Source organism: Leuciscus leuciscus, assembly GCF_965113295.1.
Source record: "Leuciscus leuciscus genome assembly, chromosome: 14".
Classification (NCBI taxonomy): Eukaryota; Metazoa; Chordata; class Actinopteri; order Cypriniformes; family Leuciscidae; genus Leuciscus; species Leuciscus leuciscus.
Genome location: NC_138738.1, coordinates 2,116,116 through 2,138,927, shown reverse-complemented (window position 1 = coordinate 2,138,927; position 22,812 = coordinate 2,116,116). Strand labels below are relative to the sequence as shown.

Here is a 22,812-nt window from a genome sequence, read left to right as displayed (position 1 = left end):
ATTAATGCGCACAGCTCTGAAACCACACATGCTGCTCTCACACACACACACACAGACACACACACACACACACACACACACACACACACACACACACACACACACACACTCACAGAGTCCCCTGATACTATGACGCGTCTCATGGGACAGACACAGTTAACACCGTAGCGCACACACACACACACACACACACACACACTGTTTACCTGCAGTGGTTTCCGCCGCATTCCCGGTTGCAGTACTCGCTGTCCCAGTCGGGGTTCTGGCCCACCGGGTTCGGGGCCCCAGGAGACTGAGACCCCCCCACACTCTTCTGATACTCCGACTGTAAGTGAGAGAATCCCTGAGAGAGACACAATACACACATTTTATTAGCATTTTTAGGCCAGAAACATATGCAAGCATGCAAACATGAATGCTTAGCCAATGCAATGCAAGTGTGTGACCCTGATGTGTGTGTACTTCACAAACTTAAAATGTACAAATGATCAGATAACACTTTACAATAAGGTTCATTAGTTAACATGAGCTAATATTAAACTGCACGTATACAGCATTTATTAATGCTAATTTCAACATTTACTAATATTTTATTAAAATCTTGTTAACGTTAGTTAATGCACTGTGAACTAACAATGAACGGCTGTATTTTTATTAACTAACGTTAACAAATACAGTAACAAATGTATTGCTCATGGTTAGTTCATGTTAGTTAATACATTAACTAATGAACCTTATTGTAAAGTGTTACCAATTATTAAATAAAGTGTAGATGTATGTAAAGCATATTATATAAAAAAAAATCAATTGTATTCTAATGATTAAACCTGGCATTTGTTCCTCGCTTCTTTTCAAAAGTGTTTCTGAACTGTTTTCTTTATTGCTCGACTGTAGGAAGGTGCTAAACACTGAAAATCAGACCTTTTCACTTCACACGCGTCTTCAGCACAGAGACTACACCTCCAAAACAACACATCCTCCACCCCAGTTCTCACTTCATCTCATTTCATTTCGCTTCGCACGCAAAACACGACCTGTCCTTTTTCAAGTTCTTTTGGTAACATTTTCCCAACAAGATCTGATTCCGAACACCGCTATTAATATTGAGCGATACCAGTGTGTTAAACATAAGCGAGGAGGTATAAACTGCATGTGTATCAGTGTTTCTTCACATAAAAATAAAACTTGTTTGCTGTTCATGACAAGTTTGGGAACGGAATACTGCCGTAATGTTCACTGCACATGTAGAGTATGTAGTACATGAACAATGAAGTGTGCAATGATAAATGTTTCATGGTAGTGTGCTATCTCTGAGCAAATGACGTTCAATTATCATCACGTGCTGTTTGCTGTTCCAATCACACCTCATAAACACAAGCAAGCGTGGCGTTTAGTACATGAAAATAGTACATGACTAAATGGAATTAAATAGAATTTACTGTGCAATATATGCTGTGTATTGTACACTCTTTTATTTAACATGTGGTGTTCAAAACCCTATAACACCTGTGGACTTCCCGGGTCAAAATGACCGGCCTATAAAAAATGCCTTATAAATCACTCATTATACCCAATCTTGGATTCAATCTTTTTGTCAACTTGTTCTCTTTCAATTAGGACTGGTTTTGTATTTAATTTTCAAACGGTTTAATTGTAGGAGTCATTTATCCGAGCTTATGCACTTCAGTTTTTGAGTGAAAAAAGCATTATTTGTTAATAATTTTGGCAATATTGAGTAAAAGGTGCATAAGCTCGGATAAATGACTCCTACAATTAAACCGTTTGGAAATTAAATACAAAACCAGTCCTAATTGAAAGAGAACAAGTTGACAAAAAGATTGACGGGAAGACCACAAGTGTGACTATGTAGCATTTTTTACAAAATAAACGTTTTTCAAAACAAACTTCCTGGTGAAACATTAAAGTAGACTAGTGTGATCAACAGTACCAATTTTCACAAAAAAAAAAATAATCCAAAATTATTCAAAAATAACGTTTTTTTTACTCAAAAAATGAGATGCCTACTCTCAGATAAATGAGGCCCACGATTAATCAGATGCAAATGGAAATACAAAACCAGTCCTAATTGAAAGAGAACAAGTTGACAAAAAGATTGAATCCAAGATTTGGTGAAAATATGGTATAATGAGTGATTTATAAGCTATTTTTTATAGGCCGTTCATTTTGACCCGGGAAGACCACAAGTGTAACAAGGTAACAAAACCCCCCCTAAAAAACATTTGAGAAGTAGTTATACCCTTTGGGAACAAAGTCACTAAGTTTCAGTCCAATGCGATAACATTAACTAGTATTTTGGGGAAAAAGAAAATCTTCTCCGGGTCAAAATGACCCGAAGACCACATGAGGGTAATAAATTAGTATGCAATGCTAAACATTTCTAGGGCTTATTTGCATTTAAAAAAAAATCTAATAAACACTTGAAATGAAGTGCATTGCATTGTGGGTTAGTACCTACAGTGCACATTTTGGCAAATGTAATACATGCATATAGAAATTTTGGTAACACTTTACAATAAGGTTCATTAGTTAACATGCACTAACCATGAGTAATACATTTGTTACAGTATTTATTCATCTTTGTTAATGTTAGATAATAAAAATACAGCTGTTCATTGTTTGTTCATGTTAGTTCACAGTGCATTAACTAATGATAACAAGATTTTAAGAAAGTATTAGTAAATGTTGAAATTAACATTTAGAAAAAATAATAAATGCTGCATAAGTGGAGTTCATTATTAGTTCATGCTAATTAATGTAGTTAACTAATGAACCTTATTGTAAAGTGTAATGTCAGATTATGCACAGAGTTACATGGCACAGTCGCAGCCCATAAACACAAGCACGTGTGGCGTCTCCCAGCATGCACGCTAACCTGCTGTCCTGGGGGTGGGGAGTGCAGCGGAGCCTGGAGGCCCATCTGGTGAGAGATGATTGGCTGTGACTGCACCTGCTGCATGCGGATTGGCTGGTTGAGGAGCGAGCCCTGGTGCAGGGAGAGCTGCTGGTGGAGGGGGGGGCTGATCTGGAAGGAGGCTGGGGGGGAGGCACTGAGCGCGGGCAGCATGGCCGAGCGGGGCAGGCCGTGTCTGGGAGCCCCCGCTGCGTAGCTCTGGAGGTCTGAGAGGGGGAAGGGGTACGGGGAGGAGGGCTGGGGCGGGACGCTGTACAGGGGGGTGTTGGGGGCCATCATGTGTGACGACGGCTGGCTAGACTGGCCGCTTTTGCTCTCCACCGGGTCACTGTAGGTCTGAGGGACAGAAAAGGCACATCATTAAATGCATCTACACTGAAAAAAAAATGGTAAGAAAAATTAAATAAGAAAAGAAATTGCTAGTAAATGTCACACATAAAATAAATGGCAGGTAACACACGTGACATTTTCAAGTAGAAAGACTGAAATGGTAAAACGCACTCCATGATCTTTACTTTCAACTTCAAAAAATAATTTACAGTGTAAGTTGATTGCACAATTCTGGATAAATTGAGAATTATGATTTTTTTCTTTTCTTGACTAATAAAAAAAATATCATATAATTTACTAGAGGTTTTCAAAAAGTTTACTTGCTGCAGTCTATTTAAAATAATATTTAATTTGAGTTCATTCTTTTTTGTTTAAAAAAAAATAGGATTGAGTGAATGTTTCAATGACTCACTCATAAATACTTCACTTGTTTCATAACTGGATTGAACGAATCTCTTGAATTAATGATTCAATGACTAATACATTTTTAACAGTCGCTTGTCGCCACCTACTGGTGTAACAATGTAATTGATACAATCGTTTTTTGAAGCGCCGAATGACTTTCAAATGGTGATTTTTATTTCTTTATTTCTTCTATAGACATCAGTGTTTATATCCCAACAATAAACTTTTATCCCAGAACTTCAGTGATAATTTGAATGATTGTAAGACGAGAAATAACGATACTGTGTGGTTGAAAAATCAGTTTGTGAAGAACACAGATTTGAATGTTCTGGTTTTTGATCTTGTCAAAGTTTTAATAAAAAGAGCCGAATCGCTGTCATTTAGGAATAAGATCATGTGGGTGTTTGAATCGAGATCGCCATCTTTTAAGGATTAATCGTGATGCTTAATATTGTCAGTATGAATTATATTATCAGTAGATCAATTTGAGATGTTCTTAGTGTTGACACGGACTCCAAAACTTTATGATCTCGTTTTTCGACATGATTTTAGAAGAGCATCTTTTGCTTCAATGGAAATGAAATCTCCTTTGTTTCTCCTAGTCATCACTGAGCTAGAAAATGAAGTCTCCAGCATCTCAGATGTTTCTGGGAGAGAAAAAAGATCCCAGAAATCTCCTCTAGAAGAGATCTCAAGAAGAACGGCATGGATTTCCCGAAGCATGCAATCAAAAGTCAGAGATTTCAATTATGATCTCAAACATATCTCATCAAATGATCACATTTGCATATATTTTAGGTCAAACATTTGAGGTGATACTTCAATGACTCCTAAATGAGCATCATTATTTTGGAGGCCGTGCAACAAACCGAAGTGTCAGTATTTAGAACAGCAGAAAACCACAGTGAGAAACAGTAGCAAACACCTATCGCACGATCACATCTATCTCTGATTTGTCAAATTGAGAGCATGCGCTTACAGCAGAGCATTGTTTCATTACCGTTTCACGCATCGTAAATGGCAATATGTTTTTCAAATGCCAGCGCGTGATGGGCAGTCGGTCGTGTTCATCAGCTGTCACGATCGTGGCGCTTTCATAATGCCTCATATTTATTGAGCAGAACATCTAAACTGATCAACATGAAAAGATTGAGGGCTGAGTCTGTGTCCGTAGAGAACCAGGAGAAACCAAACGGGGGAAGCAAAGCATGCTGGACGTGACCGTTTGAGCCAGCACATCTGCTTCGGGACATTTTCAAACATTTCTCTTTAAATTAAACAAGTGGAGATTGTCCAGGTCCCGAACGTACATCATCACACACCATATGATCGGTTTCAAAAGCTTCGCGAGAGCAAATACTGTTATTTATGGCGCCATTAACCGCCTCGTATTTCATAAAACCTCTAAACAACATTACAAACTGAGTGTTTCACTTTTTCTTTCTTTTTTTTTTTTAAGTCTTTCTGATATATTTAGGATAAAATGATGACAAATAATCCAGATTTAAAAAATACAATAGAGTAAAAATGTACTTTTACATAAAAACTTATTTATATAAAACTACTGAGACAATAATGCATCGCTCTATAAAATAGCACCAGGTGCACGAGTTTAAACACTCTCAAACTTCACATTTCCCACCGATTCTTTTAGTCTTAATTATGCATAAAACCCTAATTTATGAGTAAAAAAAGAGTCATCCTCTTTTCACGAGTGTATGTTTCAAGTTTTGGGCCGTGAAAACGATGTGCATTTGATAGTTAGACCAAGTTTTTTTTCTATCATATTTTCCTCCTTTTCAATGCATGAGAGTATACGAACACATCAAGCAAAGCATCTGCCAAAAGCAGATTTTGACGAAATATTTAATTATACGCAATGAAGGATGAGAAAGGCGTTTAATAAAAGCCTCTGAGTTTGATGAATACTGTATTCAACGGCTTAATCAACGCTCTTGTTTAGGGCCAAGGAGCTCAGAGAGCGAGGTATGGAAAAGAAGAGAGAGTGTTTAGCATGAAAATGCAATTTGCGTTTTTCAAAAGAGAAACAATGAATGTAAAATTAGTGGTTTGAAATCGCAGCTTTTTATTATGCAGATGAACGTATGCAATGAAACGACAGATCATGCTGATTTCTGCTCGTTTGAGTCTGTCAAATCACTTTGGAAAATTGGCTATCGATTTACAGATGGCGCATGCGTGATGCCGGCAGTCGGCCGAGCGATCCGACAGATTAAAACAACGGTTAGTGACCGCAGAAACATGACAGAGACGAATATGGTTAGGGTTGAACTAATGATGCTGTTTTTAGGGAATGTATATACGAGCGTGCCGACAGTGTGAAGAATGAGTTCACACACACATGTCATCTTTTACTTCCAAAGCTGGCTGACTGAAAAGGAGAGTTCTTGCTGTATCTTTACAAGGTTGTTTTCTAAAGCCCTATACGGTCGGGATTAGCTTTACCAGGGTAGATGGAGTGTAACTTTACCACAGGACGTCTGTAATATTAATGGTCAATCCGCACGGGATAAGAGATCTCAGTAAACTAGCAGAAGTGGGAGAGTAACTCGATTTACACACCGCCGTCACTCCTGTCGTCATGTGTGTGTTACGCTGCTTCCTGATATCACGTGCACAAACACATATAACCTATATTTATATATATAAAACAGTTATGTCCGGTCGAACGATGTATTAATTAACTTCAGATTGGATTGTGTTGGTAATAGGCACTAACGCTAAAAGATGTTTAGTGCCTCTAACAAGTGCTGTGGATCTTCTCTCTGATGTGAATGGTGTGTGTGAAACACTTGAGTTTGGCGTCTCCATACTTGAAAAAGCGTGGAAAACTACTATTAAACTGGAAATGATGAAATATTTACGTACATATTTACAGCGGGTCTATTCGCACGGGATCAGTATTACCTGAGGACATTTTTCCAGACCTTTTTACTGAAGGTAAAAGTCGCCGTAATCTTTACTGACATTGTCCGTCATGATCACTGAGATGCACATTCAGACGGGACTAAAATCACAGAGAAGCTCTGGTAATTATTACTTTCCATGTTACACTAGTCCCGTCCGAATAGGGCTTATTATCGATGATCTATGACTAAAGGTGCTTCCAAATGAGTGTACTTATGCCATTTTGTAGTATAAATAGTGTGAGTTCTGTGTTCACACTGAAAATTCCAAATAGAATGTTGATGAAAAAAAAGAAACAAAGTTTGGAATGTTCACGAACTGTCACAGCTTTCCTTATATGGGCGGAGGGGGAGGGGCTAACAGACTGATGTTGAATGACATCATAATTTATTCAGTTAATAAACTACACGGTTGAGTGCATAGTGCGTAGGTTAAGTGCATATAGTGTGTCATTTGGGACACGACTTATGTGTGTCAAAGTGTCATTTAAGGATTAATAAGATGCTGTTATAGTATTTATAATTTTTTTTAGCTTTTATTATTTTATTTTCAGATTTAATTTTAATTTGAGTAATTTTATTGTGTGCTTTTGACATTTTTCTATTTGTATTTAGCTTTAATCCTCTTCAGTTTCAGTTTTTTCAGTCTATATTAGTCAAGTCATTTTAGAACTTTTGAATTTTAGAACTTTTGAATTTTAGAACTTTTGAATTTTAGAACTTTTGAATTTTAGAACTTTTTTTACTTATATTAGTTTCATTCATGTAGTTTTTCATTTATTTTATTTAATTTAAATGTTTATTTTTATTTTTTTATTTAATTTTAATTTCAATTAACAAAATGATTTAATAGTTTTAGCGTTTCTTTTAGTTCACAATAAAAACACTCGTCTAAAAAAAAACCATAAAAGTAGCACTATATATTTCTTATAAATCTTCCAGTCACATGATGGACTGGCATGAAGATAAAAATGACAGAATCTTCTTTTTTCCTTGAACTATCCCTTTAAAACACACGCACACAAGCACTCTTGCGCTGACAGCTCTTCCCATGAAATGTTGTGCTGAAATCTTTAGTCTAATGTTTGCACCCCCAACATTAGCGCTGACCCAAAGACGTGAACCCGTCCGGTTACCTTGGAAACCAGGCTGGCTCGGTACGCTGCCAGGGCCTTCAGGTACTCCTTCTTCGCCGCTTCTGTTTTCCGTTTATATGCCTGCGAGGGAACGAAACACAACTGTGAATAAACACACAAACAGACACGAGCGCAATGCTAGAATATGAGCACTTAACCTTCACTTTGCACCTGGACTGTGTCACGTCAACAACTTTCAACCTCACGAATCTACACAAAACACGTATAAAACGCTCAATAGCTGAGCATCATGTCCAGTCTGGGCTAATTTTAGGTCAGATTGGAGGAAAAAGTTATTGCATGTACATGCAGTTGTAAATTCTACTACAGTAACTACATGTTTAAAGCTTCATATTTGATATGCACATTTCTAAATGATGAACATGATCTGATAAACCTGTCAATCTCCTCCAGTCCTCCTGTCTCTGATTGACAGTTTAGACTGTCAATCAAAAGTCTTTAAGTTTAATTGTACAAACATCCTTCAGCTCGAGCTTCACGAGTCTTTATGATCTGAAATCTGCACTGATTTTGATCAAGTTAACATAATAACTTTGATATTGTTAGTAATATTTTAACTGGGCTGAAGCAACTTTGGTTTACTTGATTATCCATATGTCATTTATTAGAAAAATCATGAGTATCAAATATGATCATCAGGCTTTTGAGGAAGGTTTATTTGTTCATCTCTCAATCATCATTGCATTGCATTGTTTTAAAACTTTGATCATAAACTAAGCATTTAAATATCATCTTACTAAGACATATTACTGGCAGATATTGATATGCTTTTATGCAAGTATGTCCTATACTATTATAACAAGCATCAGAATTTCATCTTTTGTCCATATAAATATCAGCATCTGAACCAAATTACATATTTTTCTCAATTTGAGTCTTAGAATAAAATTGAGCTTTTTCACCCCCTACATATTCTCACTACATCAGACAATTTCAGCCATAAAAGCCTGATGTATCAAATATGATTAACATTTTTTTTATACATATATGCAAACTTGTTTAAAGGTTCAATTTTCTGACTATTATTTCATATGCCAGTCTTTACAGGGTTAAATATCAGGGTTTCATATTGATAAGTCCACTAAAACACACACGGAGAATTATAAGTGTACATCCCACATCAAAGACACAGGACAGAAGAAAAGATGGGGGTTGTGGAGGGAGAAAGCCTGGCTTTAACGCACACAAAGTGAATGAAATGCGATGTAGGCTAATGTAATTGCTTGTCAATCATTTCACATCCCAGAATTACGGTTTCCATTTCTTTTTGGCAACGAGTGCGGCCAATTCCCTTCTGGAACTGGGGCGGACATCAGAACCATTTCATCTTATGAGGGAAAACACGCTTTAAATCGGTGACAAAACACGTCACGCTGCTTCCAGGCACAACGCTAAATTGCAAATGGAGAAAAAAGCGATGTGACTTAACAAGATGAATATGGCTGCAGTCCCACAGGAAGATAAAAACACAGATGAGATCTCTTTAATATCTCAATTCTGTCTCCTAGACAGCGATGCGATTATATGCAGAGCAAACTCCTCAAAAATCAAAATAGACAATCCCATTCTTATATGGAATATTGCAGTGTTTTTACCATTATTATAAATGATGTATCCGTGCACATCATCATTACTGTGTTAATAATCTTGAATCAGAATAACTTCCTCTTCTCTGATGATGTGGGCGGGGCTATAACCTGTCACTCACATGAGATCAGCCAATAGCAAACCACAACCATCCAATCAATTCCTCACGGACAAAATCAAGCCCCGCCCACATTTCTTCTTGTTCCTGAAGCGTTTCACTCGGATATACGGCGAAGAAAAGACGAGCACAACTTCCATTCCATGCCGACTTTAACAAACGAACAGCAACGACTGTTAAACATTCTCACCAATGAACTAGAGAAAGACTAAACGTTGACAACTAGAAAAAAAGGAAAGTTTGAGAGAAGTGCATTCATGTACATGTTCTCATTCCGGACAGATTTCACATTTTCAAGTTAGTAATACAATAAATTGATCAATCATTTTGATTAGTAACTGTATATTTAGTTTAGTTATAGTATAGATATCTGGACTATAAGTTTAAGGCTCGTTCAAACCAAGGATGATAACTATAACGATAACTATATAGCGTCAATATCGTTCTGTCGCTTTAAATGCTCGAGCTTGAGATCAGGATGGATTCTGATTGGCTGTTTTTATTGTTCATCAGCTGGAAAAAACCTCCTGAAAATAATTCCAACGATATGGTTTCTCTGTGCCATTATCTTTATAGTTAAGGTGTGGATCTTTAAAGTTATTAAAGTTATCATCCTTGGTGTGAACAGGCAACTTGCAAGTTGGCGTCGGACTGGGGGTAAAACCAGTACTGATCACCAGTGCCCCAAGGGGAGAGAGGGCCCTTGAAAAGTCTGGAATTTATTTTATTTTACCTGGATATTTTCATTTCCTAATTAAATTGCATAATGAATGTCAGATGAAATGTAAAGTTAGTGTGTTGGCTGAATAACTTGATTGACTGACTGGTCCCACCCCTTGCTAATGCGCCAAATGGTTTAGTCCATCTGCACGCATTTTGTGCTGTAGAAATGTCTTTCTCAAAGAAAGCCAAATCAGGCCACCAAAAAAGAAAGGAAAGACAGGAGATGGAAAGAATACAAAATGAGGGGAAACGATTGGTAACTGACTTCTTTTCAAAGAAAGGTGAGCACAATCTAGAACACGAATCTATAGTGCTAAACTGCTTGAATATCTCCGCGATCGCTAGTGCTAAAGATGAACTGAGACGACCCACTGAAAGAGCAGAACATACACTTTCAGATGATAATCTGGTTATACATGTAATCTGAGGTAAAGGCTAAATAAATAAACTGTACACTAACAATGCTGTTTGCATACAACACACCATTATAATAGCCTACACTGAAACCTGTTTAATTTTAAATTAATAGGCTATAATATCTAAAATGAGCAATAAATTAGCCATGTTAAATGGGGGTGGTTGAGGAACATGGGGGCCCATCAGGACTGCCTATGCATAGGGCCCGGGATCTTGTGCTACACCCCTGTTTGCAACTCTATGTCTCTATTTATAATAACTCTCATTAGAGTATTAGTAGACTGTTAGGTGTTAGGGTTCGGGTTAGGACAATAAGTTGACATGTAGTTGCAAAGTTACTTATAGTCAGTAGAATGTCTGTCGGGGAGCATCAAAATAAAGTGTTACTTTTTTTTTTTTTTTTTTTTTTTTTTTTTACTCCCCTAACAGTAACCGCATAATTTATTCATAGTGCAATGTATGAACTCATGAACCCTGAACACTGCATCAATATTCAGCAAGATTCTTTTAGACAACTACCATAATGTTTGACTAGTTGGGAGTTTGATTGACAGGCGATCTGACCAATCATGATCCGCCGAATCCGCCATTTTTGTTACTGACGTCTTTCCGCGGTTAAAACAACATTCCTTCTGATGTTCATTCATGTTTATTTGATGCTATAAATGAACTAGAAGGAAGAGATGATCGGTTCATGAGCAGCTTTAACTGAGCGATCTGTCAGACACATTAAAGAGACACAAAACGCTATTTATTGCTTCAATTTCGTTAAAAATGAACAAATTTAAAAGGAGAGGCTTTGTTTCATATCAAAAGTAAGCTGGTCTTGTCCTGTCTGTCAGTGTGTTGTCAGTGTCCTCTCTCCTCCACAATGTGTGTTTCACTGCATTGTGTGTGAGAGAGGCGTGGCTTGTCGGACATAGCAACAGTAACTAAAGGGGGCGGGTCTTTGCGAACGGTCAATTCTGTTGGACTAACATGGATTTTTATGCATTTCATGATTTAATTAATTCGCATTTCGTAGAATGTGTAGTTTCTATTTTACAGTGCAACAACCAAATAGTTGATTCGTGAGTGTGAATTTAGAGACACCACTTCAAGTTATATAATTATTCAATTCCATTCAATTCAAGTTTATTTGTATTGCGCTGTTTTACATATTACATAACAACGCTATAAGCAGCGTTATAGAAAATGCTTGTTTCAAATGATATAAATAATAATAAGCATAACTGTTGATCTGTCAGCATGTTTGAACCATCATCACGGAGGAGTTTAAGCAACAGAACAAAAATGACTATAAATTCCTCTCGAATACCTTCGGCGAACGTAAGTTTGTGACCTTGCGTGTTGCTAGTTAAATATTGAACGGGGTGGCGTGGTTTTTTGTCGTAATGAACTCCCAAGGAGCTTCCAGCAGCGTTGGTTTCAAATTAATTTAACCTCCACTAATGAGTGGCCCTAACGACAGCAGCTCTTAAATAAATTACCATGCCTAAGGATGTCTAATTATTCCAAAGTGAGCGGATTCATTAGCAATTGAAGCCGTCAGAGAGGGAGCAGGTCGCTATGAATTAGAAGTAACGGGAGCATGTGTTGGTGTCTTAATCGTGACACGCCGCTCGCCCCCCCGCAGAATTAGCTGTAATTGTACCTTAATGAAATGTTCTTGTTTGATAACCGGTTAATTATGGAAGACAATAACTCGTGAGACCCGCTGACACGGGGAACGGGCTCAGACCCGGAGGGGAGAGGGAGATATATCGTGCTGAAGGGAAGACAGAAGATGTCAAAACTCTTTATTTCTGTGTGAATCTGAAGAACAGAGATGCCGCTGATAGTGACAGGATGAGAAACAACACAAGTTGAGTTTGATACGTCATTATCTAGTGCTGGACGATCCCACAGACCTTCCAGAAGAGCAAAGCCTGATAATTAATGAGACGACGCTCCGGTGACATTCCCACAAAAGAACAAGATCATTACACACACAAGCACAAGAAAACATGAAATCATGTCCGGGTCACGTGACACCCTCAGGTTTCCAATCACCGGAATGCTAAAAAATACTGGAATTCAATTAACTTTATTTAAATCAGCATGAATAAAAGGTGATTAAACTATTGCTTCCATGATATATAAACACTTCTACTTTTTTTTTTTTTTTTACATTTCAGTAACAAGAATTTGGGGGAGGGGGTGATACATTTTAATGATAATTTTTATTTAATTTATTATTAAATGTGAAGTGTGGGAGAAGTGTCCAGAAATAAATCTGGACATATTTTTGAGATTTATGCATAAAAAATTGTCATGATAATAATATTTCAATGCAAACAAATGGGTAATGGTCAATCTCTATTTAAAATAAAAAATAAAAGTTATGTGAAGTATGTCTGGAATATATCCGGAATTTATATGGAATGGAATATATATATGTATGTTCTTGAGATTGTTTTAAAAAAAAAAAGTAAAATATATTATATATATACATTTTAACATACAAAAAAAAAAAGTTCTTGAGATTTATGCATAAAATACAAAGTAAAAAAGTAAAATATCTAAACAAAACAAAAAATAATACTAAAATAAAATGTGTGGGTGTGTGTGTGTCAAATTTGCATGAAAATGTTACAATGCAAAAAGTGGTAATGTTAATGTTTATTTAATTTTTTTTTTATGAAATATGAAGTACGTGTCTAGAATATATCTGGAAATGTTCTTGAGATTTAGTGAAAAAAAGTAACAGTATATGTGTATAAAAAAAAACATATACAGTATATGTGTGTGTATATATATATATATATATATATATATGTATGTATGTGTATTGTATGTATGTGTGTATATATATATAAATCCAAAACATAAAGTGTATAAAGCCAGTGTGCCGTGTTTGTGTGTGTGCAGAAGAGCAGAGCCGCTCTTTAATGAACGGGGTGTGACTGGAGCTCTGGAGCTTCTCTAAGCAGTAAATAAATGTTAGGGAATGAGGGCTTATTGCCTGCGGTTGAGAGGGCGGCTGGAATTATGCCTGTTCAGTCACCGCGGTTCTACATCATTTAACATATTCATCATTCACATGACTGACAGGTCAGGGCCATCACTAAAAGAAATGACAGTCATCTATTGGAGCAGAGGCCTATCAATCATCCACTAATGGCCCTATCAGAGCGGCGGCTCATGACTCCTCCCACTCCGCTCTCGTCACACAATACTGCGCTTTGAGGATGGGAAACATAATGTTGTGCAAGATTAATATGAGCACTGAAGCTCATCGCATACACCCTTAGAAGAAATACTGGAATTCAATTAACTTTATTTAAATCAGCATTAATAAAAGGTAATTAAACCATTGCTTCCATTATATATAAGCATTTCTACTTTTAATACAATTTGAATAATATTAAATTTTTCTTCACATTACAGTAGTGAGAATTTGAGGGAGGGGGTGCTACATTTTAATGGTAATATCACAATGCAAAAATATTTTTTTACAAAAATTAATAGTTAATCATTATTTAAAATGTTTTGGTTTTTTTATTAAGTTTGAAGTGTGGGAGAAGTGTCCATAAATATATCTGGACATATTTCTACATAAAAAAAGTGTACAAAATTTCATAATAATGGGGAATGTAAAGCCTATTTTGAAAAAAAAAGTTACTAAAACAGAAACTAAATGTAGCAAATAACTTCAATAAAACATCAAGTAACACACTGAATTAATTCATTATTGGATTGACGGATGGATAATAGATGCATGAGCATGCTGTCCGGTTAGGCGGCTCGCTAGGGATTGAAACAGAGCCGAAGTGTAAAACTTTGCCTTTCCACACGTCCAGTCGGGCCAGACGTTAGTAGCAGGTGATGATCTCAGCGAAAGATGACATAACCAGCGCTAATCAGCGAATTAAACGCACCTCGGGGACACATGACCTCATCAGCTCCGGCGACACAGAACAGATGCGTCGAGTCGAGTCACGAAGAAACAATCCCTTCCCAACTGAGAGAAAGAGTCACCTTGTTATCCCAGTAAATAAACACAACAAACAGACGCCGCCGCCCAAGGACAAGCCTTATTATGCTAGGAATTTGTGAAGAAAAACCAAAACCAAGCCTGGAGTTTTCCAGCGAACGAAGGGTTAAAATGCACAAACAATAACATTTGTGAGAGCAGATGTCCTTGAGGGGGAATTGAAGGGCGCCGGGTGATGGCTAATCTCGTATTCTCAGCATGATCGAATCACCAGGCAACAGATATAAATAAAAAGAGCCCAGGAAATGAGGAATTCACATTCAAGGGTGTCAGCAGCAAAATGAAGATTCATGGTGAAGAGGGGAGAGTGAAGGAGGCAAAAATTAACTGCAAATAAAAGGACACAGCAGCTCTCAGAGAAAGAGAAAAGGAGAGCGAGCGAGAGAATATCAGTCGTGAACGCGCTCTCTCTCTCTGTCACGGAGGCAGGTGCTCTTATTTGACATGCAATAGCAGCCGTGTGTTATGGAGGATATGCTAAAAATACAGCGGCCATCTCACACACACACACACACACACACACACATACACACACACACACACACACATCTCAGTCGAGCTCATGCACAGCTCATTACTGACACACACACACACACACACACACACGTATTCTCCTGCACATCAATACCTACTGGAGAATCACTCAAATAAACACTTAAAAATCTTCTGTCTACCTGTATATACAAATCCGTTTGAAAAATAAACATTATTCAGGAAGGATGCATTAAATTGATCACGGTTTCCACAAAAAATATGAATCTTTTTTCAACATTGATAATAATCAGAAATGTTTTCAAATCATCATATTAGAGTGATTTGTGAAGGATCATGTGACACTGAAGACTGGAGTAATGATGCTGAAAATTCAGCTTTGATCACAGGAATAAATTACACTTTACTATATATTCACTTAGAGAAATTTACATTCTAATAATATTTCAAAATTGTTTATGTATTTTTGATCAAATAAATGCAACCTTGGTGAAAAGCATTAAAAAATCTTTCCAATCCCAAATATCATCCATCCAATCATCCATCCATCCATCCAATCATCCATCCATCCATCCATCCAATCATCCATCCATCCATCCATCCATCCATCCATCCATCCATCCATCCAATCATCCATCCATCCAATCATCCATCCATCCAATCATCCATCCATCCATCCATCCATCCATCCATCCATCCATCCATCCATCCATCCATCCATCCATCCATCCATCCATCCATCCATCCATCCATCCATCCATCCATCCATCCATCCATCCATCCATCCATCCATCCAATCATCCATCCAATCATCCATCCATCCATCCATCCATCCAATCATCCATCCATCCATACATCCATCCATACATCCATCCATACATACATCCATCCATCCATCCATCCATCCAGAATTACTGACTTGTTTCTGTTCCTCTCCGAGACTGTCCCACATGGAGGCCACGATCTTGGACACGTCCCCGAAGGTGGCGTTGGGGTTTTGGCCCTTGATGGCGGCCTGAGTGTCCCTGAAGAAGAGAGCGTACGCTGAGACGGGCTTCTGCGGCTCGTTCGGGTCCTTCTTCTTCTTCTTCTTCTGAGGTTTGGGCTTGGGCTTCATCATGTCAGAGGAGGGCCGCTTCTCTCCTGCGATCTGAAGAGGAAGAGAGAGAACACCAATGAGTCGGGATGCATTTACTCTCGTCAACAAGACTGAAGCTCAAATGCAAAAACTCTTGTGCACAAATAGTCAATGTTGCATTTAGACATTATGACTACAAACGAAGACTAAGATATACAGTCAAACCAAAATTAATTCAGACACCTTCAACATTTCTCACATTATCACAGTTTATTCGCTATAGTTTAGAAAATGGTAATACAATATGAGCAGAACTCAGCTGATATTTGCCTGGTTTTGTCCGTCCTTCTGTTAGACTGTCTCACACATGAATTATGTTGAATATCTGTCAGCTGTTAAATTTAACTACACAATTAGATAATACCAGTTTAGCTCAACCAATCACCAAGCAATGCTTCATTTTGTTCAGTCTGTGTGTAAAAAGAGCATTAGCAATTAAAGACAAAACACTTCAGCAAAACATGATCAGGTCAAAGTGTCCGAGAAATATTTGGTCACAAATTTTGACTGGTGGTCACTGTATGAAGAATTATTGGGTATAATATGTCACAGTTTACTTTATTTTGCTCTCCTCACTTACATAAATGAACTATAGTGTCCTGCACACAGTAGTAAAACAAATATCAAAAATGATATCTGGTGTCTGGATAATTTTTGGTTTGACTGTACAAAGACTGCACTCATATTACTTAAGAATTGGGAAAAAGTGCATTGCGCAATATGGCTAAATAAGTCCCGCCTTCTACCTAAACTAGCCAATCGCCAATTGATAAAGTCTTTCCTTGCTACAAATCAGTGCTGGAATCATTCTAGTTCAGTTTCCTTGAAGAGCAAAGAATGAAAATGAAATATTGAATGCATGTGTAGTTTGATGATATCTAAGAGTTCTTCAAGTGCATCTACATCTCCCAGCATGCACTGCTGTTCCAGTCACACATGCATGTTTGGCGACGCAAATGCGGGTTGTCTTTTATCTGCAAACATCATGAAATAAAAATGGGATGCACTGGATTCCAGAATGCTTTCAGTCAAGCGCCGGCGCTGTAATCTACTCTGACAGTTCATGGACTCTCTTCTGAGCGCTCAAACATTGCGGCTGAAATTGATTTCTTAATGCAGAGAGTCCAGCAGACGTTGTTAATATCCCATTTGAATCAGTGCTGCATCATCTCATGTCTGATGCACACTAATATGCGTTTCTTCATCTAAAACCACTGTGCATTTAAAATAGAAACACAATTCCATTATTTAAATGAGTAGAAATGAGGATACGGACAGAGAGAGAGAGAAATAAAGAATGATGAACAATACATCTTTGTCTTTAACAGGAGAGAAAACACAGAAGAGTTAAAGCAAACGAGTGAACGAGGTTTCTAGGGCAGAACTTGATGGTTAGATAACATCATTCTCTCTCATCAGCGTTTTCAATGTACCAAAAAAGAGAAACTAATTTGAAGAGAGAGGAAATGTAGCGTGAATCACTGGCTGATGCTCCATTAAAACAGACCGCGCTAAAATCTCCATTCACGTCTGACTTTACATGTGATTTACATGATGATGATCACGCAAAACAACATTAGTGAAAGTCAGAACGAGTCTCAAGATCAAATGAAATCATAAACTAGCACGTGATCACTCAGAAGCTATTGATTTCTGTTTTAATGTGAAAATAAAACATGAAATATTAAAAAGTAAATACTAAAGACTAGACTTTTATATTAATATTGAAGTATACATATATATAATATATATTCAAATTATATAATTATTAAGTTTTATCATGCAATCTTATATATAATTAAATATAAGTTATTGTAGTGTTTTGAAATTATGAAAAAGTAAATATTAAAGACTAAATACTATTATTACATATATTAATATATTACTTAATTAATTTATATTAATATGTTAATATATAATATTACATTTAAATATATTATTATTAAATTATTCAAAGATATACTTAATATATCAAGATATATATGAAGAGTTCAGATGCAAAAGCCTCTAAATGCCATCTGACATTTTCTTATAGAATGATCATTTTTATCAAGCTTGTATATTTAAACTCAATAGTTTCACTTAAATGGCAATTAAGATTACCTATTAATTGTCATTTAAGTGAAATTACTGAACTTAAATACACAAGCTTGATAAAAAATGATCATTGTATGAGAAAATTTCAGATGGCATTTAGAGGCTTTTGCATCTGAACTCTTCATATATATTTTGGAAAATAAAATGAAAAAAGTGAATGAAAATATTAAAAAGTAATCACTAAAGACTAGACTTTTATAATACTATAGTAGTCTTTAATATATATATATAGCCTATATAATTATTTTTTTTTAAATTATATTATTAAAAGTTTTATGTCGTTTTTTTTTAAATTATGAAGAAAAGAAAGTATTATTATAATATTATAAAATTATAATAATATTATTATATATATACTACTATATTATTACTTAATAATATATTAATGTATGTGTATATATATATATAATAACATTATATATATATATATATATATATATATATATATATATATGTTTTATTAATAAATTTATTTTATTAATATTTTTTTTATTTTATGTTATTTAAAGTTAACTAACAATAATTTAATTTTAGTTCAATAAATTGTTCTGCAAAATAAGACTCAACTTCCAACAGGAAATACATCAACGCAGAAAATATACAATCTTAATGTCCAAAACTATGTTTTCAATATGAATTCATAAAATTTCATACCAGAAATATTCATATGTGATTTGACTGGAGCATATGTCTCTCTCCGAACTGTCGAAAACGCAGAGTGAGGTTTTGATTTGAATCAAGTCCAAACATGTCGTCAGTCCAATGTTTCTCTGGATAGTGAATATGTTGAGCATGTACAGTAGTACAGTGCACTCGTTCCTCATACTTTACACGAGTTCTCGTCTTACTGTGGCGATAACAAACCTCAGAAATGTTTATGAAGTTTGTCTATGCTGCTTTAGCAAATGCAGTGTGTGCTCTCAGTGTTCTGCTCAATGTTTGATGTGAAAGAGAGTTTGTGTGCGTGAGAGTAACACGATAAAGAGTTTGTTATACACTAGTAGTATGTGCATGACTGTACGTGTTTTCGCATACTCAAACGTGTCTCATATGTGTATGCATGTGCACAGCTGCATATTTCCAAACTAAAGACTCCTGGATTCAATTAATGTGCAAAAACACACACATTCACACGTGCATGAATATACACAGCATATGTCAATTACACACACACACAGGTAATGCATTCTGGGAATAGATTGGAATCTGGCCTCTAAATGCTTCAGATTTATATACATTTAATTTGATTAAGCGTAAACAAACACACATGTCCTCCATAAGCGCAACGGCACATTCCAGAGGAAAATTAAAGGCAGGATGAATGTGTTTGTGTCAGTGTCACAGAGTTTAAATGCATTAGCGTGTGTTTGTATGTGTCGAGAGAGGAAATACCACTGGGAATGAAATGTGCTAATTGTTGCCTTTGTCCAGACGGCATTATTATTAAAATCCACAGGGATTGAACCAACAATCCCGGCCGACTGAAAGACTTCTGACTTATTTTGACTGACAAACAGAGTGGCTTTAGATCTACTCGGACCAGGTGTAATTGCACCGGGCTTTGTGCTGCATTAGGCCGGACTCTTCCATAAGCTCGCTGAAGAACAATGCAATTTAAACATCATGTAAGTTAATTCACTCTTTGTATTCTCCAATCCAATTAAGCATGCAGCGTTGCGATAATGAGGGATTTCGAGCTGCCTGCGCATTACATGCAACATTCAAATTAAATTCAAACTGACACTTCCAATAAAAGGAGAGGATGACGGACAAGCAGGAGTAATTGGTTTTCTGGGACAATGAAAATGAAAAGAAGGATAGAGAGTGAGAGTGAGAGAGAGAGTGAGAGAGAGAGAGAGAGAGAAACATGTTTTTGCCAGCAAATCACAGTGAACAAAAGACGTCAAGATGTGAAGTTAAAATGCAGAGATTTGTAAACACTATTGAGACACACGGAAAACATTCACACTGAAGTTGCTTTTAAATAAAGAGAGGAAATTATTCTCAAAGCTCTCGTCTGCCATTTATGCTCCTTTATAACGCGCAACAGATGGCTCCGGAAGTCAGAATCACATTCATTATTTTCCATAATATATAAACCTTTCAGACCTGTCATGAGCTCTGAGGTCATTCACTGATGATTTATGATTCTGTAGCCAAAAAAATTTAATAATTATTATAATAATTTTTTTTTTTTTTTTTTTGTGGCCGTGCAACACTTTGTGGGTCTGCAAGATTTTATCATGTTTTTTAAAGAAGTCACCAAGGATGCATTTATTTGATAAAAAATACAGGAAAAATTGTGAGATATTATTAGAATTAAAAACAGATGTTTTCTATGTGAATATATAGTAAAGTGTAATTTATTCCTGTGATCAAAGCTGAATTTTCAGCATCATTACTCCATTCTTCAGTGTCACATGATCCTTCAGAAATCATTCTAATATGATGATTTGATGCATAAGAAACATTTATGATTATTATCGATGTTGAACATTTTTGTGGAAACCCTGATTTATTTTATTTTTCACGATTTTTTGATGAATAGAAAGTTCATAAGAACAGCATTTATTCATTTATGTTTACTGTCACTTTTGAGCAACTGGATGTGTTTATGCAGAATAAAAGTATTAATTTCTGACTAAACATTTTTTAAATCTAGAGTAAATCTTACAATCATTGACTACAAATCGATAGCCATCTCTAATGCTTTACAATAAGCTAATGCAATGAACTAACGATAATTTTACAGCATGCATTAATCTCAGTTAATAGCAATTTCTGCATATATTTTTAACATTTCAAGGTGTATAAATTAATATTGCTTATTTTAAGCAAGCATAAGTTAACTAAGAAGAAATGCATTAAGAAATGGGTTACACTTTATTTTAAGGTGTCATTGTTACACTGTAATTAAGTGCTGAGTAATATTAAGCAACTACATGTAGGATAGGCTTATGATTTGGTTAATTGCATGTAATTATGCATAATTTACTGTTACTGCTATGGTAAGTGCATGTAACATACGTAACAAGGACACTGTAAAATAAAGTGTTACCAAGAAATGTTATTGTAAAGTCTTTCTAAGGAGAAAATGCATGAGGAAGAATAAGTCGGCGCTGCATTCTACTGTTACGTGCAACTTCATGCCGATCGCTCAGTGAAACGCCAGATCTTTGCAGGAAACGTTGATGTACCTTTGAGTGGTACTTCGCTTCCTCTTCCTGGGCGGAGCTTGAGGGGGAGGGCGTGGCTGACTGACTTCCTGGCGATGATGGGGAACCGTGAGTAAAGGAGCCTTGGCCAATCTGAGAGCTGAGCTGGGACAGGGCGCTCATGGGGTGGGGCAGTATCCGGGCAGATCTGTTTAGCATGGGGCTGTGGTGGGCACGGGGGTAATAACTGCCCGCTTGCCCCGCAAACGCCGGCATCTAGGGTGAGAGAAGAAGACCAGACTTTACTACGAGTAATTTTGAAAAGAAATAACCAATTGAGGCCGGTTCGCCTTTAGTCTTTTCTCTTCTACAGAGACCCTTTAAAAAGATATTCGCTTCTTCCCTCACCCTTTGAAGCAGACGTCTGAATATTGGTGTCTAGTTAAGGTTAAGGAAAGTTAATTCTATGATGACTACAAAACAAAGCTCTTATCAATGCATTAACCTAATTTAAGGAGGCCGTAGATATACGACGCTATGCAAAAATTGCAATGCAACTGAACCCTGGGGGTTTTGAAAGTGTCCTTTCATAGTTTCAGCCTGACTTATATCATAAACAGATTAGAGAGTGATCTAGATAGATAAGCATCATTTACTGTAAGTCATCAACCGCACTTCTCTCAGCATGAATTTCAAAGCTACTTCAGAAAGCCACAACGCCATTGGCGCTCAACCCGGAAGAATCCCAAAGCAACCACATTAATGACTTGACACTTAAAAACAACAGTAAGAATTCACCACATAAGACATAAATCATACATGCATAAACAATTGAGTAAATAACCACATACACAGTAATGCATATACATCTACTGTATATACAGAAGAGCGAATTGTGGTCGAAATGCAATTTGCATGGTTCAAAACTGTACATTAAGATTTTAATGTATTTAAGTGCATTTTGCACCTGGTTAAACCTGAGTGTGGTTTATAAGATGCTGAAATACTGTGCAATGATGCAACTCCTTTATTTTATATACATTAGTACATTTATACCATGCAAAAAAAAGATACAAATCCTCTTTTTCAAACCAGGCAATGCTAAATTAAGTTAGTTAGTTAATTTGCTAAAACAAAAACGCAACGGTTCTAATTTCCCTCAAATCCCAGAATCCTCTCAAACTGAGCATCTGTAACTCTTGTATTTTAATATTTCACCATGTTTCATTTCCGTGGCTGCTCTTCAAAAAGCATCTCATCAGGAGATGTGAGCGGATGTCGACGGCAGGACTGCGAAC

General features: G+C 36.4%; 1 protein-coding gene across 7 annotated transcripts in view; it reads right to left on the bottom strand.

Moving 5' to 3' along the window:
- tox2 (TOX high mobility group box family member 2) overlaps positions 1 to 22,812 on the bottom strand; it is a 135,745-nt gene that overhangs the window by 2,777 nt on the left and 110,156 nt on the right. For 5 of the 7 annotated variants that reach the window (XM_082136415.1, XM_082136414.1, XM_082136417.1 and 2 more), the window contains 5 exons: positions 21,557 to 21,790; positions 16,044 to 16,274; positions 7,731 to 7,811; positions 2,894 to 3,268; positions 207 to 343 (listed from right to left, as the gene is read on the bottom strand). In XM_082136415.1, coding sequence (XP_081992541.1) covers positions 207 to 343; positions 2,894 to 3,268; positions 7,731 to 7,811; positions 16,044 to 16,274; positions 21,557 to 21,790 — 1,058 coding nt within the window. The remainder of the gene's footprint in view (positions 1 to 206; positions 344 to 2,893; positions 3,269 to 7,730; positions 7,812 to 16,043; positions 16,275 to 21,556; positions 21,791 to 22,812) is intronic. The other 2 variants (XM_082136420.1, XM_082136419.1) reach the window with 1 other exon arrangement.